Genomic DNA, 19,872 nt, shown 5'->3' with positions numbered 1-19,872 from the left:
TTTCTCCCAGTCATTTCCTTAACTTTCTTAAGAGTAACTTGAGGGACTTTGGGCTAGTGGCAGAATGGCAATTTCCAATATGTTTTCCCACCCTCTAAACACAAAATGCATCCCTTGGGGATGTTATAGTCCCTTTATAACATCACAAATAAACAATAGCAAAAAAAAAAAAGAAAAGATACTTGTGTATTTAGTTTTATTTATAGGAACTAAACACAAATGGGGCGTTGACTCTATGAGAAAGATAAACACCACATTAAATTGATTTCTTTTTAAACCACATTTTGACTTCATAAACCAGAGATAATATCCTCAAGTACTGAGGTTTCAAAATGGACAGTATTGCACTTGCTAGAGATTTCAGAAGTATTTTAAAAGTCTGTCTCACCACATTTTTGAGGGATCACTTTAAAGCTTTTCTAGAGAAATGTGAAAATCATTTACCATACCAGGAGTTTTCCCTTAGTTTTTAGCATTTATCTGATGGATAGAGGTAGAATTCATTACTCTCTGAGACGAATATATCTAGTGATAGGATTGCTTGTTATTGGTGTTTTGGATAGAGGTTATTCTTTTTTGCCTTTGTCACTTTTGCCCTTGTGTTTCCAGCTCCAATGTATAAGTACATGTAAGCACAAAACAGTGGCACTTTAATCAATCAGATTTCTCAAAATTTGCAAATACCTCTTTCAAAATGATTTTCTGTGAAATTTAGGAAAATGTTGCTTCTGCTCTTGCATGTTAAGATTAAATATTCCAAGAAAATTTGGTAGTCTATTTCTGCTGTGATTTGCAGAGGACTTGGGGAGAAAATCACGTAATTGTGCTGACTGGTACAGCTAAGGATTTTTGATTTTTAACCTCTGTTATATTCTCAGTATTGCTTAGCAATTTCTCTTACATTCTCCAAAGTGGTTCTTCCAAATTGTTACTGTGTATTTAACCTCCCATCCTCTTATGCAAGTCCTTTACCCTGGCAGTCTTAGGGTTCAGAGAAAATGCACCAACTGGTTGGGAGTCCCTTCCAAATTATTGCTTTCTGTCTCCAAATTGCACTCTGACTGTGCTCCTCTACCCTCTTCCCTTAGATGGAGGGCAGGTGCTCTTCTTCTCCAAGGCCAAAGTCAATAATGTCCCATCCCCTTCACTCTACTCCTGCCTCCTGATCCATCAGTTTTTCTGTCTCTTACCTAGAGCATCTCTCTTGTCTCCTCTGGGTCCTTCCCTTCAGCTAACCAGGCTTAAATGTTCTGGCCGTAAAACAGAATCAAAGAGCCATCAAACCAACAAAACATACAAATAAAACCTCCTCCCTCGGTTCGTCACCCTACTCCCAAACAGGTACCATTCGGTTTCCCTCCTCTCCTTAAAGGTCAGACTTCTTGAGAGAATAGTCCGCACCTACTAGTGCTACTTGGTCAACTTCCGTTTACTTCCCAACTTCCCAACTGTATTTTCTCCTATCACACTACAGAAACTACTTCATCAGTGGTCCTCCTAAATTCTATATCTAGTGACATCCTCCCAGTTTTCATCCTATTTGATGCCTCTGTTGCATCTGACACAGTTGACCGCTCATAGAATAGTAACTTTTTTTTTTTTTTTTTACTGGATTCATTATTTCCTGCTGGTTCTCCTCTCCCCCTCCTTATTTCCCATGGTTGAAACCTATTTCTTCTTTTGTATATTTTCGCTATCTTGGTTAATGGTTTCGTCATCCACCCAGTCTTTGTGATGGCTAATTGTATGTGTCATTTTGACTGGATCACAGGATGCCCAGATGTCTGGTTAAGCATTATTTCTGGGTGTATCTGTGAGGGTGTTTCTGGAAGAGACTAGCATTTGAATTGGTAGACTGAGTGAAGTGAATACTGTCCTGATTGTGGGTGGGCATCATCCAATACTTTGAAGGCTTGAATAGAACTAAAATGTAGAGGGGGGAGGGATTGGCCCTCTCTCTGCCTGACTGTTCGAGTTGGGACATTGATCTCCTCTGGCCCTCAGTAATAATTATTTTATTTATTCTAATTACCTTTAGTTGTTTGCTTTGAGTCTTGTTAGTTTATGATCACCTGGAAATAATATTAATTTTCAACACTTATTCCTATTCTGAGAACTTTATAAGGACATAGTGGTGAAATTTATTCAATGTATTTCAATATCTATTTAACGTATTGTAAAGCTTTTTCTTCTTGACAAACTTAATTAATGTTTCAAAATTAATAGATTTAAATACTAAATTAGTCTTTTATTCCTAGGTTAATGTATTTCTTGATTATGGAGAATTATTATTTTAATTTAGTACCAGATTTGAATGGCTGAATTTATTCAGAATTTTTGCCTCTGTATTTATAAGTGAAATTAGCTGTGTGTTTGTGTGTGTGCGTGTGCCCATGTGCATGTATGTCATGGTGTAGCAGGTAGAGGTGGGGTTGGTGGTGGTTGTGTGTATGCTTTGTCAGTCTGTGTTAGCTTCATAAAATGAATGGGGCTAGCTGTCCATTTATTTCTAAGCTTTGAAACAGTTTATATAACATGGGGATTATCTGTTTCCCCCAAATTTGAAAGATTTCACTGGAAAAACCATCTGGTTCAAATAATTTCTTGGAGGCAATTCTCTGATTCTTTTCTCAGCTTCTTTCATATTTACTATTGTATTACAGTTTACTAGTCTTCTGGAGTCAATTTTGGCAATATGTCCACGTCATTGAGATTTTAAAGTATCCATTTCACTGAGATTTAAAATTTTACTAATAAAACTTCATATAGCATTCAAAAATGATAATTCTCCTTCTTATTGTTTATATGTCCCATTTCTTATTTCTAATTTTGTTAGTTGTTTGTTTCTCTTTTTAATCTGGAATTTTTGTAAAGTTAATTTTTAATTTTAGCACAATTTTAGATTTACAGGAAAAATATGAAGAAAGTACAGAGATTTTCCATATACCTGCAACGAGTTTCCCTTTTATTAAGATTAGTATGGTACCTTTGTTATAATTAATGAACCAATATTGATACATTATTATTAACTAAAGTCCATACTTTGTTCAGGCTTTTAGTTTTTACCTGATGTCCTTTTCCTGTTCCAAGATCCCATCCAGTATACCACAGTACGTTTACTCATGTCTCCTTAAGCTACTCTTGGCTATGCACTTTCTCAGACTTCCCTTGTCTTTGATGACCTTGGCAGTTTTGAGGAGTACTGGTCAGGTATTTTGTAGAATTTCCAGCAGTTATGACTTATGTCATGGTTTTCACATGATTCGATTTGTATTGTATATTCTTGGGAGGAAGACCATAGAGTTAAAGTGCCATTTTCATTACATCCCATCATACTATCAGTATAACTTATCACTGTTGATGTTAACTTTGATCACCTGGCTGAGGAAGTATTTGTCAGGTTTCTCCACTGTAAATTTTCTCAATAGTTCACCTTTTCCGTACTGTCTTCTTCAGAAGAAAGTTACTATGCGCAGCCCATACTTAAGGAGTGGGGAGTTATGCATCACTTCCTTGATGGCAGAGCATTTACATAAACTATTGTGAATTATTCTTTATTATTATTTTTACATTTTATTTATTTATTTTTAAAATTTGGCTGCTCTGGGTCTTCGTTGTGGCTCTTGGTCTTCTCTAGCTGTGGCGCGGGCTCAGTAGTTGTGGTGCGTAGGCTTAGTTGCCCCGCGGCGTGTGGGATCTTAGTTCCCCGACCAGGGATTGAACCCCTGTCCCCTGCGTTGGAAGGCAGATTCTTAACCACTGGACCACCAGGGCAGTCCCATTGTGAATTATTCTGCATGGGGGATTCATCTAGTCTCCTTATTTATTTATTTCACTATTGACTTGTGGATATTTGTTTATACTTTGGATTATTTCATTGCTCAAAATTTTACAGCTTTGACCATTGGGAACTTGTTCAGTTGACTCTTGTGTCCTTTTGTCATATTTCCTCCACTGTGTGTTTTATTTTGCTGTTGTTGTGAGCACTTCCTCGCTTTCTGGCTTCAGACTCATCCTCTATGTTTCTTACCTGAGTCCTAGAATCAGCCGTTTCTCCGATCAGCTGGTTCCTCTTATTGGAGAATGATACTAGAAACCAGATCTGGATGCTAGGTGTGCTTGCTGTTACTGGGGAGTTGTTGACTCTAGGCCTTCTGAGAAAGGAAGTATTTGTGTGTATGCTAACCTGTTACACACTTATCTATAAATACTTCTATGTGTAACCATCTGTATCTGTATTAGGCTAAACATAGGTTCATACTTAGGTCTCTGACTTTATTACCCCATGGATCATTCTAGCCTTTTCTCTTGCTTATCTGTAACCACCACTCCAACAGTGAAACACCTGGCTGTCATCAAAGGCCATCCATTTACTTAATTGTTCAATTCTACTGTATGTGTGTAGAGATATCAGAATTGTTGACCTGTACCCCACAGGACATAACCTCATCAACCGGAGTACAGAGCTCACGTGCAGTTTCTGTTGCCTTTAGTCTTGCAGAGTCTACTCATTTCCGCAGTTACTTAGAGTGAACATTTTTCCCTTCACCCCCTCCAGTGAAATTATTTCATACATTGATAACACAGATTGTTTTATCAAATTCTGTATTTTATCCTGGGATTCTGTGACATCCTAAATAATCTTTTGAAAATTGCATACATTAAGGTTCACTCTCTGTGCTGTGAAGTTATAGGTTTCCAAAAATGTATAGTGTCGTGTAACCACTGTTACGGTATAATACAGAATAGTTTTACCACACTTAAAGATCCCCTCTGTGGATGAATGGATAAAGAAGATGTGGCACATACATACAATGGAATATTACTCAGCCATAAAAAGAAATGAAATTGAGTTATCTGTAGTGAGGTGGATGGATCTAGAGTCTGTCATACAGAGTGAAGTAAGTCAGAAAGAGAAAAACAAATACTGTATACTAACACATATATATGGAATCTAAAAAAAAAAGAAAGAATGGTTATGAAGAACCTAGGGGCAGGGAATAAAGATGCAGATCTACTAGAGAATGGACTTGAGGACACGGGGAGGGGGAAGTGTAAGCTGGGACAAAGTGAGAGAGTGGCATGGACATATGTACACTACCAAATGTAAATTAGATAGCTAGTGGGAAGCAGCCACATAGCACAGGGAGATCAGCTTGGTGCTTTGTGACCACCTAGAGGGGTGGGATGGGGAGGGTGGGAGGGAGGGATATGCAAGAGGGAAGAGATACGGGGATATATGTATAGTTGACTCCCTTTGTTATAAAGCAGAAACTAACACACCATTGTAAAGCAATTATACTCCAATAAAGATGTTAAAACAAACAAACAAAACAAACAGAGATCCCCTGTGTGAATCGCCATTGAACTCTCCCTTCTTCCCCCAAACCTCTAGCCACCACCGATTTTTTTACTGTCTCTCTAGTTTTGCCTTTTCCAAATGTTGTATAATTGGAATCATTCCGTATGTAGCCTTTTTCAGAGTGGGTTTTTTAACTTAGCAATATACAGTTAAGATTCATCTATGTCTTTTTGTGACTTGATGGCTGATTTCTTTTTGTCACTAAATATTTTTCTATGGATGTACCACTGTTTGTTTTTCCCTTCATCTATTGAAAGATATCTTGATTGCTTCCAGTTTTTGATGAATACGAATAAAGCTGCTTTAAACATTAGTGTGCAGATTTTGGTGTGGACATAAAATTTCCATTTTGGGGGGTAAATATGTAGGAGCAGGATTGCTGGATCATACAATAAGTGTTTAACTTTGTAAGAAACTGTCTGTCTTCCAAAATGGCTCTACCATTTCATATTCCCACCAGCAAAAATGAAAGTTCCTATTGTTCTGCATCCTTGCCAGCAATTGGTATTGTCAGTTTTTTGGATTTTAGCCATTCTAATAGGTATATATTGATATCTCATTGTTGTTTTAATTTGCATTTACATTTCCCTAATGACAAAGGGTGTTGAGTATCTTTTCAGGTGCTTGTTTGTCATATATATATTTTCTTTACTGAGTTGTCTGTTTAGGTCTTTTGCCCATTTAAAAAAACCGGATTGGTTGTTTTCTTGTTGAGTTTTAAGAGTTCTTTGTACATTTTGGATACAACTCCTTTGTCAGATATGTGTTTTGCAAATATTTTCTCCCAGCCTGTGGCTTGTAATTTCCTTCTCTTAACAGTATCTTTTGCAGAGCAGATGTTTTAAATTTTAATAAGCTTAACTTACCAATTTTTTCTTTCATGGATCATGCTTGTGGTGTTGTATACAAAAACTCGTCACTAAATTGAAGCTCATATAGATTTTTATCCTGTGTTTTAGAAGTTTTATAGTTTTGCATTTTACATTTAGGTTTATAATCCAGTTTGAATTAACTTTTGTGAAAAGTATAAGGTCTGTATCTATGTTCTTCTTTTTTTATTTTTTGCACATGGACATCCAGTTGTTCCAGCACCATTTGTTTAAGAGATTATCCTCTCTCTATTCAACTGTCTTGTTCTTTTGCTAAAGATTAGTTGCCTATATTTTTGCAGGTCTATTTCTGAATCCTCTATTCTGTTGCAGTGATCTATGTGGCTATTCTTTTGCCAATACCATGCTATCTTGATTACAGTGAGTGTTTTCTCTTTTTAAAATTATACTTGAGGATTTTTCTTTTTTTTTTTTTTATTTCAATAAACATTTATTTGTAATAGCAGTAAGACAAAGATCTCTGCTCTCAAGGGGTTCACAGAGTGTAATGGTATAATAGACATTTGTCCTTTTAGGGGTGTCGCTGTGCAGCATTTGAACCCTTTATCTGGGGGAGAGGACACAGGACTCTTGCTAAGAAGCAGGGCCCCCTTGTAGTTGGGGCACAGGCATGTGACTTAGGCTCCCTCAATCCAAGGATCCATCCCTTGAATTGGGAGCCAGTGACCCAAAGAAGTGGACAATCTTCTCCAATTCAGACAGTCATGAAAATGTGCCTCTTGGTTCTTCCAATGTGGGAAGTGTCATTGACCTTTGCCCCAGCTGCTGTGCTTTAAATTCACCCCAATATTTGCTGCTTTGTTCTGAAGCCACACTGCTCCCAGCCAGTGACTGAGCACAGCAGGGATACTAAGTCGGCCCCATTTCTGGGAGACACAGGACTATGTGGCCTGTGACTGTGGCAACAGAACTCCCCATCAGCCTGGTCAAACTTTATTAGCACTGCACTTCAGTCTACGACACTTCCTACCTAACCTTCTTCTTTCCTTCTCTCATCCATAAAGGTCAGATTTACACTGCAGTTTAACATCTCTCCCAGCTTCCTCCCTATGTTCTCTCACTGACATTTTCCCCAATAAATCTCCTGCATATCTAATCCCAGCTTGGTTTCTGCATCTCTGAGGACCTAAGCCAACCCACTAATGGTGCTAGCATGGCGGTAGTAATGGTGACAGCTGTGATGTTGGCTGTGTAGCCCTGAGTCTGGTTCTCCAGTCCAACTTGTGATTCTGGGAGCTATTCAATATGCTTTTAAGACAAGCATTTTCTGCTTAAATTAGCCAATCAATTTCTGTTGCTCACAACTAAGAACCCTCTGGATTATAGGGGAAGGGACAAAAACATTCAACTACAATACAGTGTGACAAGGGTTATGATAGAAGCACAGAATCTGTGGAAGCACATAGGAGGCACCTAACCCAGTCTTTATATCCTCTCAAATGAAATATCCATATGCTACCTGGAATTGCTGGTCAGCTCTTCTCACTAATTTTACAGGCAACCCCAAATTCAAAGGCTCACAACCACCTTCTCAATTTACCATTCCTTAGGAAGTAGTTCTCATAGTTACATTCACATAAGAATTATTTGGGAAAGAAGACTACTTGCAGATTCCAGGGCCCCATCCTTCGAGTAATGCAAGTGCTCAGAGGATCATAACTTGAGAAAAACTGTCCCAGGGACAGCTCTACAATCTGCTCCTAAAACAATTTTATCCATCATCATAGTGCGCATTTCATAAATACTGGCAGCAGTTGACCCCTCTGTGGCCTGAGCCAAAGTGAAGATAGACTTAAGAGTCAGTCCACACATGGGTCCTTGATTTCCTTGGGCTGCCCACGAAGAATATCACCTGTAGTTTGCTCCCTAGCACAATTCAGTAAGAATTAAACTATCCGCACACACTTTCATATTCTTTCCTATTGGGCACATTATATGCTTGTTGGACCTTAAGGTGTTTGACCTTATGGCCAAGGAAAGGAGATATTCCAGCCGTGCCAAGAGGAGAAAGGGACTCCTCCTACACTATACGATGACTCAACGGATGAACTAAGAGTAGAAAGCTTGTGTAAGATCATAAATCTTACACCATTACCAGACATCCTTCCCAGTACTCCTGCCTCTCCTACTTGGCTTTACTACTAAAGGGTCCCCCAATTGTCAAGGACTTCAGTTCTAACTTTTAAAAAAGATGGAGTTATTATTAGTGGCAGAAGTCAGAGCAGCAGGGAAAAGTAGGATAAATTAGGTTGGCAAAGTCAGATCCCGGGAAGAGAAATCATGTAAAGACAGGGTAGTGAGATCACCGTGGGCCAGATAATGCACAGTCCTGCCTGGCAGGACAGAAATCAGGCCATGCCAAATCTCTCTGACCCACAGCAGTGTGGTGTAGTAAAAAGAGCTACATTATAGACTGGAGTAAAACACTGTGGGTTTTAATCCTGGATCTGCTTCTAAATCTTTGTGTGATCTTGGTCCTCTCTGGGATCTCCAAGATTCTGTCTAGCTTAACATCCCATGACATCGGTGTAGTTAGGTATGGCTAGGCCTCCTAGAATCTTTGATTCCACACGTAGTACTGTGGTTTTATCGCCACCAAGCAACTGAACAAGCCAATGACCAAAGTGTCCTAATCAATTTCTCCTAGAGATATACTCTCACATGTGAAATATAATATGTATAAGCATGTTTATAACAGCCAAAGGTTGGACACTACCTAAACATCCATCAACAAAGAACTGCTTAAATAAATTCTGGTATATCTCTAATAATTATGGAACGCTGTGCAGCCATGTAGCCATAAAGAAGCTCTTTATGTACTGATATGAAACAGCCTTCTATGTAAAAAGTGAAAAAAGTAGGGTGCAGAATAGCATTTATGGTATGCTACAATTGTATAAAAATTAGGGGTGTACATATACAAATATGCATAGAATATCTCAAGAAGGATACACAAGAAACTGGTAACAGTGACTGACTCCAGTGAAGGGAAATGGACAATGAGGGAGATGGTAGTAGGGAAAATAGATATTCATCTGTTCAAAACATAAAAAAGAACCTTAACGAGCCATGTCACAAACCCATCTTTTTCAACCATCTAGCAGAACGTAAGTGAACAAAGTTGGAAGAGACTTTGTTTCTGAAAGCAGAAAGAAGAGTCTAAGGCAATTTCTTGGCTCAGCCTGTCTCAGAAGTGTGTAGGTAGCTATGATGGGTCTTCAGCTGTTTCCTTCCCTCTCTGCCTTCAAGCTTGAAGGTACATCTTGAGAGTTGCTTCAGGCAGCTGACTGTCAACAGAAACTGGAGAGACTAGGAGAAGCTTCTATTCCGGTGAGGCCTGGTAATGCAGTCCCGGCCCGGGCTGGGTTCACTACAGCAACAATTAACTGCCTATCTTCCTTTGACTTCAGTAGCTGTGGCAAAATCTTCTCTGCTCGACCAGTATGGAATTCACAGTTGGTGATGCCTTCGTAACCTATAAATCTTCTTACAAACCGGAGGCGGTTAACGACAAAATCAGCTAAAGGTCCACATCGCAGCCGCTGGGGAGAGTCACTTCCTGGTGCGCCCAGCGCCTCTACTCCCGGAACAGACGCGACGGGACGCTGGGCTCCCCCGGCTGGCCCGACACCTGGAAGCTTGTCTCGTGAGCCCTTCCCCCGACTTTGTCCCGGTGCTTCTCTAGAAATCTTCCGCCAAAGAACTCTTTGCGCTAAGGCCCGGCGCCTTCACTTCCCAGCCGAGGATTTTTCTTTTTATACCTTTGTGAGCCAGTTTTGAATTTCTTTGCTAATTCTAACAATTATCTATATTTCTTTTCTTGAACTTGTTATTGTTTTCTCTAGCTTCTTCAGTTAAACTAGTTAAGCTCATTTTATTTTCTCTTAAAATATGTGTCTGCTAGGGCTGCATAAAAAAAATACCACAGACTGGGTGGCTTAAACAGCAGAAACTTATTTTCTTACAGTTTTGGAGGCTAGACGTCTAAGATCAAGGTATTGGAAAATTTGTTTTTTGGTGAGGTCTCTCTTCCTGGCTTACAGATGGCCACGTTCTCACTGTGTCCTCACATGACCTTTTCTCTGTGCACAAGGGAAGAAGAGGAGCAGGGTGAAGATATCTCTGGTGCCTCTTCCTCTTCTTGTGAGGACACCAGTTCTATTGGATTAGTACCCCACCTAATAACCTCATTCAACTTTAATTACCTCCGTAAAATACAGCCACACTGGGGGTTAGGGCTTCAATGTATGAATTTTGGGGGGTTACAGTTCAGTCCATAACAATATGATAAAAGCCCTATTGCTATAAATTTGTTTCTGCATATAGATTTAGCTTTGTACTACATTCTTTGTTGTATGGTATCATCATTATTCTCTACAGGTTGTTATTGTACTCTTATTTCTTCATTGACTTTATAGTTAATTAGAAAATGGTGCTTTTCCCTTGTTCTCCAGGATTTTTTTTAAGCCCTCTGTTTTAAAAGTCAATGTGGAAATCTATAACACTGTGGGCATTGTTTTGATATTTTGAGTTAATTGAAATTTCCTCTGTAGGCTAATAGGGTGGTTCTTAATTGTAGGGGACATTTGGATGTGTGCATTTTTGGTTGGTGTCATCATGTGCAGTGGGAAGAGGTCAGTTTCTACCTAATCGGGGCAAGTGAGAACTTCTGGTTCTCTTCTATGCCACAGGCCAGTCATGCCATTGTATGTCATATGTTTCTCTCTGTGTGTGTGTTGGGGTCGGGAGGAGAGAGAGAGAGGGAGAAAGAAAGGGTGAATATATTAGGCCCTGTCTTCCTCTAAATATGCCACACTGCCATTGCTGCTTTGGAGCTGTCAGGGGTAGGTGTGGAGCACTGTGTGTGGAGTCTCCTCCCAAGTTCCAGGTATGCAGTGAGGCAGAGCCCACAGGGCTCTGGTTTTCCCATTCTCTTTGGTGATCTCTATCCAACTCCAAGATTTCACCTCTAATGGGATGAGTGCCAGGGAGCAGCCTCACGTGTGTGTCACTTGTGTCTTCTGCAAACTCATCCCCTCTGATGTTCTTCTAGGTCCTTCCCATTGTCTGGGATGGGCTTTCTTCTCTAGGTGGCAGGAAGCAACTTAAATCAATCCTGCAATCTTCCTCTTTTAAGACTCTTGTTAAAAATTGTGCTGAAAACTTTTGAAAATTGTAAAGCACTATAAAATTGAAAGAGTCTTTCATTCAATTAAAAAAATGTTAATAAAACAATTGTGCTCAGTCTTTCAAGGTCTGGCCCTTGATCTCTCAAGGGAGACTTTTTTCCCCCAGAAGAATGTTTGTAATGAGGAAATTTGAAAATTTTCCTATTAACCTCTAATTTTGATATAATTTCAGACTTAAAGTCTGAAAAGTATGAAGAATTCTCAAATACCCTTTATACAGATTCTCCAAGTGTTAACATTTACCACATCCTCTGTCTTCCTGTCCACAAGAGGACACACACATGCACACAAATCAGGAAATAAGTATCGATACAATACTACTATCCAATTGACAGACTTTCTTCATGCTTTGCCAGTTGTCACACTAAAATCCTTTCTAGCAAAAGAAAATTCAATATAGTGCATTGCATTTAATTGTCATATCTCTTTAGTCATTCTTTGTGTTTTATGACATTAGCATTTTGGAAGATTATAGGCCTGTTATTTTGTAGACTGTTGCCCAGTTTGGGTTTGTTTATGTTTCCATATATTGGGTTCAAGTTATGCATTTTTGGCAGAAATCCCACAGAAGTGGTACTGTGTTCTTCTCCATGAATCATATCAGGAAATGCATGATGTTGATTGTTCCATCACTGATGATGTTAACTTTGATCATTTGATTAAGGTGGTGTCTGCCAGGTTTCTGCACTGTAAAGTTACCATTTTTCTTTTTGTACTGAATAAGTTATCTCATGGAAGGATGCTATGAGGCTATTATCCTGTTATTCTTCAAACTTTCACCCATGAGTTTTATTATCCATTGATGATTCCTACCTGAATCAATTATTATTATGATGGTTACCAAATGGTTATTTTCTAATTCCATCATTTCTTCTACATTAATTAGAATGTTTTTTGACTATAAGGAAGAGCTTTCTAATGGAGGACTTTTGGAATTTAGAAAATGCTTTTTCTCTCTCAAGGAGTTGAGCTCCTGCAGTTGAATGTCTGCCTTTTACAACTATTGTCTTTTAAACTCAAGACTGAGCTATGAGGCCTTTGTTCTAGGCTGTACCCATCTTCTGTCTGAGGCAATGGCTACCCTGCGACTATGGGTGAAGAGCCACAGGGTCACACGAATGATTTCAGCCTAGGAAAAACCCCTGGGTTTAAAAGCTTCAGTATCACCTTGCTATAATAGTTTTTAGTATTGCAAATTTTCATATTTTTGTGTCTTTCTAGGTACTTTAGTTTAAAATTGAGTGAAACTGCTATTAAAGAGGAATTATGTGATCAAAAATAAATATATTACCACTTTGGATATGTGATGCAACTTAAACCAATAACAGAACGTTGCCAAATTGCTGACTCGATGAGCCTGCTTTAATGAATATTTTAAGACCCCTAATAGTAGTGGTTGCAAAACAATTAAAGTTTGAAAAGAACTTTAAACCTTTTTGCTTTTTGAGTAGCTTACCCCTCTCCCTGCAAGGCTTATACCACTAATTTGCTAGATTAACTCATCAAAGATTGTACAAGGATTATGGTTGTAATGTCAATCCTGGTGATGCCAGATTATTATGAATTCCAAATTAGGGAATTGGATTGATGAATTTTTTTTTACTGTCAGAAGTTGTACGTTATGAATTTGGTGGTGTTTGTGTGTTAGGGTGACTGTATCTTGCCTGTATTGTCTCCAAGTAGATGCTTGAATCAGGTTTGTTTCAGAGGTAGGTGATGAATCCTGTAGTGTCTTCAAGACTTGTCATGTTTTCTTAAGCAAAAACATTTCTGTGCCATAACCTGGCAGATTCTCTCATATTAAGGCAAAGTGATATTTATTTATGTTAGCAGTTTCTTGTAAATATACAGTGTCTGAAGTAGCTAGTAGAACATGAAACAAATTACATTAAACAAAAAGAGTTAAAAACCACAATTTCCTAATTTCTTTAGGGATATTATCCCAAGAGAATAAATAAAAGAAAAGAAGGCTAACTGCTAAGTGTCTCCCCAGTTTTCTCTCTGAAACACATTCTGTTATTTTAATGACTGACCCTATATCTGAAATCTAAACCTTGGGGATCTAAAATAAAAAATAAAAACACAAAGTTATGCAGTGTGCACATTCTCCGTATTAAGAATATTAGACTTTGGGTACATTATCTCCAGTTAATTAATGTGATATTTTAGTGCAACCTTGTACATCCTCTTTGCACAGAAGTTCTAGGGAAATTCTGTTGATTACCTTGATTGCTCTGTTTTGAGTGGCTCATGTGTACAAAGATGATTATCATTTCTACCTGAAAGTGACATTGTCTTTTTTTTTTGAAAGTGACATTGTGTTAAGAAACATGTGTGGAGGGAATTGAGGAATATTGCAGAGAACATTAGGTCTTATCTTTTTTAAAACAACTGTTCACATAAACAATTCCTTATTTATTTTGTGTGTATTGAACACGTGATTTTTAAATCAATAGATCCTTCTTGCTATGAGCACGAAGATACCTTTTTCTCTGTGTTTCACACTCAAGTCCCTCCAGAAGACTATGAAAACTGTATACAGAATGTCAATAAAGGTATGTGATTTTACATACTGTCACAAGAAGATACTAGCAGTATGTAGAAATATTCACGACTTGATGAAACGACTTGATGTGATTTAATTCAGTGGTGAGTGGAAGTAGGTGAGGTTATAGATGAAACAAGATTGGTCATTATTGAAGTTAGTTGTTGAGGGTTTATTATACCAGTCTTTCTACTTTTGGATTGAAATTTTGTATAATAAAGAGCTAAAGAAGATCTGGCTGCAAGTAATAGAAACCTAGCTTTAAGTGAAAAAGAAAATTTATGGAAAGAATCCGGCTGGTAGACAGCTTCTTTGATTCCCAAGAGCATATCCTGTGGCTAGTCATTGAGAGGGCAATTCAATTCCTAAATCCTAGAGAAGAGACCAACTGATCTGTCTTGGGTTAGGTGCCCACCCTTGGTTCAACCAACTCATCCAACCTAGCAAGGGTTGGGGTCACTATAGGAACATGGCAGCTTCTACCCTGGATCACTACCAGGATGGAGAGAAGAGGACATTTCTAGGGAGATAATTCCTACCAGACAATCTAAGGTTTAATCCTATAATTTATTAAAAGTATATTTTAAAGAAACTATTATAAATGTAGACAGAGATGCATTTAATTTGATTTATTTTAATGTATTGTTTAAGAGAATATGAAACTTCAGCTGAATGCATAGACTTCATATTTCAACTTAAAAGACTGTATACAATTTGGATTATGGGAAAAAGTTATATATTTTATATCTAAGAAGGCCACTCTCCAAAAAAGTAAATCATACTTTAACTATTGATAGTTTATTAAAAAAATCATGTTATTGATTAAAGAATAAAACCCCAATTATAAAGGATAGAAAAGTAAAACTTTTCTTTTGTCTGAAAAGAAATTAAATCCAGAGATCTCACCCTTTTCCTTGTTCTTTTCAGCTAGTGTTATCAACATTTATTCTTTAATTATGAAATTTATACTGAATCTTTGATAATAAGCTGTAAATACACCAATTGACTAGCTCCCTTAATCCTTTTTATTGAAGTAACCTCTCTCATAAAACAAAGGTAACTTTTAAGTAAGCCTTGTCTACATTGAGCTACTGGCTAGTGTTTTTTTCTGTTGGACTTTAATATGGCAATTTATCCTGTTTTGTAAGGTGGACTCCATTTCTCATTTAAGAGGACTCTTCTTTCTGTGTATTTTTAGAGCTTTAATGAAGGATTCACATAATTTTTTAAAAAATGCTTTAAATGTGACTACAATGAAAACAAGATATTTTATAAAGGGGATAAGAGTCCACAAGTATTTTTCTTACTCTTGTCTTGAGTACTCAAGGTCTGCACAACTCAGAGGTTGACTCAAATCTCTTTTCAAAGGTTGAGAAAAACTGATAAATTGAAATGGGTTTTAGGGGTTTGTGCAGATAGGATGTGCAACATCCAGGACACTTATGCCCAGACTTTGCTTAAAAGACAGGGTTGAACAAAAAGTTTATTCTGAGAGGGTGATGGCAAATTAACAGAGTAGCGGGTAATGACTCTAGCCTTATGGAAAGTTTTATTTCACATAAAGACTAAAATAAAATATATTTTAAAATTCCCATGACATCAGAGATTTCTCCTTTACATATATCACTTGAAGTTCTTTTTGTGTTTCCCGTGATTCCAAAGGAATCAGCATAAGAAGTTTGATACAGGATAATGAATAACAAAAGAAGTTTTATGAGAACTTCATGGCAAATTATGGGAACACATTTATCTTTTTAAGAATAAATCTCTGGGGAATTCCCTGGTGGTCCAGTGGTTAGGGCTCTGCGCTTCCACTGCAGGGGACACGGGTTTGATCCCTGGTCGGGGAACTAAGATCCTGAAAGGCGTGTGGCACAGCCAAAAAAAAAAAAAAAATCTCTGTATGTATTAAGTTTCTGGATCTGGAATTTAGAAGTACTTCTATGTGTGTTTTATTTCTTATATATCCTAATATATGCTTAAGGTAAAATTTTAGCATAATGGCCAATTATAATTCTGAAAAAATTTTGAACTTTCTTAATATTAGATTTTACGTATGGTGTGGAAAGAAATGAGTCATTGATCAAAGCAGAAAAGAAACCTTTCTCAAATACAGAAAAGATTGAGCTCAGGGGTAAACACAGCCAGGATTTTATTAAGCGAAACATTGAGGTATGTACTTAGAAATTTAGAAGCCAGAATGTGGGATGAAGTGAGCTGCAAGCATGGAAATAGTTGTGTTCATTGTCTTTAAATATTTTTTTGACCATGATGCACGTGTATGTAACTGAAACACTATATACAACTGATAGAAAAGTTTTATGAGCCAGTACTTAACTTCACTATTTTCTTCTCCATCCTATCCTATTCTATCCCATCCTACCCCTTTTAAAATTGCTAGCTGCAACTTACTACATTTGTTTCATTATGCAGAAATGAATCTGGTTCCTGCAGTTTGAAAAACATTTATTTAGAAAATAGTTTTGGACAGTGTTTCCCAGATTTTAAATTGCATATTTAAAATCAATTTTAAAATTGTTTTATTAAAGTAATGAGACTGATTTTATAACTGGTGCATTTAGAAATTTGAATGGAAAATTCTCCTGGCAGAGTTGGAGAGGCCAACTGGTTGTCTGCCCACTCCCCCTGCCCTTTCCGCCCAACTCTAGCAGAGCTTCCTGGCAGCCTGTCACTTGTCTCTTGCTCTGATTAGCTCCCTGATTTAGGGGCTCAACCTTGGTCTTACAGGCCCTGCGGTCTCACTTGGTTTGTCCTTAAGGCAGACTTAGACTAACTAAGGGCACAAGAACTCCTGTATTAGACCAGAATGCGAATTAATTTATAGCAAGAAATGTAAGTATGGGACAGAGGCTCATGGCAAACCACTCAGGCAGTTAAGTCACTAGAAAGCTACATTGGTGAGTGTGAAGTGTTAAGAGGAGAGAGTTAAGTAATTCTTCATAGTTCAAGCCTGATGCTTTTTCCACAATTAGCACGTCTTTTCCAGGCAGACTGGATTCTGGGTCAGCCTGCTGCTGTGAGGACTGACCTCTGGGACTCTCGATTTTTCTGTGCTCCATCATTGTATGATCTGAAGGAGACCTTCTCCAGCTTGCTCTGTCTCTTTGTTCTGGCTCATTGTATGTTGATTTAGTGTTTAATTTTCCAAGAGAAGTAAGGTTTTCCCCATATCCAAGTTCTTGCTGACACAGACAGCAGCTCCACCATATATTTCCCTTTTTCCCTTTTAACAATAGTAACTGAATCTTATTTAAACTCCTGATATGATATTCTTGAAATTTAAAAGCAGTTTCATTTAGTGAATATATGCCACATAGGAAGTGGTAAGATTCCTTCCAAATGTCTCAGCAAATATGTTTTTGCATTGATACATATTATATAAAGAGAGGTTTGCAAACTGCCCATGTTTTAATTTTAAATAAAATGTTTGTTGAAATGGTTGAATATCTTTGCTTGGAGAATGGACCTCTATCAAAAATTTGGCATAAAGTAAAATTACCTAGCAAATGAAAATGCCTAATCTCACAAATTTTACCTTAGTGTTTCTGTATTGTAGAAGCCTCAGGTCCCATTTTTATTTTTCCTGAACTATGAATTGCTTTGAGTATTTAACATTTTCCATTCATACATTCTGTAGTTGGCCAAGAATTCAGGACAACCAGTAGTTATGATTGACAGAGAGAAGAAAAGGCTGGTTGAACTTTTGAAGGACTTGGATAACAGTGATTCGGGGCTGTCCAGTTCTGAGGTAAGTAAACTCTGATATTCCACAAGCTCTACACTTTTAATTTTTATTTCTTTAATCATGTTATTGACCCATTAGCATAAATTTATAGTAATTTTTCAAATTATGGAACAATATTTCTGACTTTAAAAAATCCCGTTTTGGGCTTCCCTGGTGGCGCAGTGGTTGAGAGTCCACCTGCCGATGCAGGGGACATGGGTTCGTGCCACGGTCCGGGAGGATCCCACATGCCACGGAGTGGCTGGGCCTGTGAGCCGTGGTCGCTGAGCCTGCGCATCCGGAGCCTGTGCTCTGCAACGGGAGAGGCTGCAACAGTGATAGTCCCGTGAACCGCAAAAAAAAAAAAAAAATCCCGTTTTACAAATTTATTTTTATCTAAATTTTCCAATTTATTCTTGCCGATTCATTATTGACTCTCCTATGTCATTATAAGAGTGACGACAATTGGCTTTCACAATAATAACCTCTGCCTATGATGTGATGGGCTTGGTCATTGATGACACAGAATTGTGTTTCTCTGGATCCTTTTATTTTGGACATTTCTTATTATCCCTAAACTGGTTCCATGATATTTTAGCGAAGTCTTCAGTAATCCTGAAGAGCACCATCCTGCTCCTGCCCAGGTACCACTGGGCATCTAGTTCCGTGAAGAGTCTGGGGCGAGCACAGACTGAGTGTAAGGAGGGGAAAAGCGTGAATCCAGGGTGCGAATGCAGGTATTTATAGGGCCCAGACAAGCACATAAGGAGTGCAGTGGCTCAGCGTTTGTGCTTGTTTGCATACTAAACTTATAGCCATATTCTTTTTATTTATTTATTTTTTAAAGTTATTTCTGAGATATACATTTTAAAGTAATAACTAGAATTCTTATAACATTATATCAGAACATATAAGATTTTTAGAAATTTCATGTAATATCTGAAACATTTATATTAACATATTTCCATACAAATAACCCAAAGAAAGTTTAGTATTAGGGTTTTTTTTGTTGTTTGTTTGTTTATACTGCAGGTTCTTATTAGTCATCAATTTTATACACATCAGTATATACATGTCAATCCCAATCGCCCAATTCAGCACACCACCATCCCCACCCCACCGCGGTTTTCCCCCCTTGGTGTCCATACGTTTGTTCTCTACATTTGTGTCTCTATTTCTGCCCTGCAAACTGGTTCATCTGTACCATTTTTCTAGGTTCCACATACATGTGTTAATATACGATATTTGTTTTTCTCTTTCTGACTTACTTCACTCTGTATGACCGTCTCTAGGTCCATCCACGTCTCAACAGATGACTCAATTTCGTTCCTTTTTATGACTGAGTAATATTCCATTGTATATATGTACCACAACTTCTTTATCCATTCGTCTGTCGATGGGCATTTAGGTTGCTTCCATGACCTGGCTATTGTAATATTCTTACTTCTACAAAGAAATACATTCTCCTGTGTGCCTTGAAGCTCTTAGCCTTGTCGTCTAGTTTTTATTCCCCTATGTTTAATAGAGATGATGTGATAAATGCTGCTGGCACCCTGCCCAGATCCCTTTTACCTGGCACATGTGTGCATCCATCCCCCTGCCCTGTGCCAAGGGTGCACAGCTGCCTCCTTCCCTGGAGAATTGCCCTGGGCTAAATGGGAGCTGACCAGCTCAGGACAGCAGCCCCTGCCTCCCCTCACATCCCCTCACCTTGAGATGGGATTAGCTGTGCCCTGCAGTTTGTCCTCCACCTCTTCCCCAGGGGTCACCCAGTCTTCAGCTGAGACCATATCCTCGCCTAGCTTTGTTTCCTTGTCCTAGCCTGCTCCCCTCACACCCCTAATCCTGAAAGCATCCCCCCACTAAGTCACTTAAACAAGAATCTCTGCCTCAGGTTCCAGATCTAGGGAACCCAGCCTAAGACGTGTAGGTTCAGAGGGTAGTTTTTGCTCTGGGTAAAAAGCAGAGCATGTGCAGCAATATCTGTAGCCAGTGGGGGAGAGTGTGCTGGTCCGTGGCTGCTGCTGCATGGAAATGCTGCCCAGGGCTGCCTGGATCCTCCAATTCGTCAAGAGAAGCTAGAAATTCAGATGAAAAGAAAAAAAATAACAGTTCTCTATCATTCCTACTCCAGGAAAGGC

General features: G+C 38.3%; 1 protein-coding gene across 1 annotated transcript in view; it reads left to right on the top strand.

The window, feature by feature from the left end:
* The window catches only part of FSIP1 (fibrous sheath interacting protein 1), a gene marked incomplete at both ends in the record, with an annotated part of 198,872 nt that overhangs the window by 24,461 nt on the left and 154,539 nt on the right, over nt 1–19,872 (top strand). Inside the window, 3 exons of the mRNA XM_082648669.1 lie at nt 13,898–13,996; nt 16,034–16,158; nt 17,645–17,755. Of these exons, the coding sequence (XP_082504795.1) occupies nt 13,898–13,996; nt 16,034–16,158; nt 17,645–17,755 (335 nt within the window). The remainder of the gene's footprint in view (nt 1–13,897; nt 13,997–16,033; nt 16,159–17,644; nt 17,756–19,872) is intronic.

The sequence above is a fragment of the Grampus griseus genome, assembly GCF_964374135.1.
Source record: "Grampus griseus genome assembly, chromosome: 2".
Lineage (NCBI taxonomy): Eukaryota > Metazoa > Chordata > Mammalia > Artiodactyla > Delphinidae > Grampus > Grampus griseus.
This window is presented reverse-complemented; position numbering and strand designations above follow the sequence as displayed.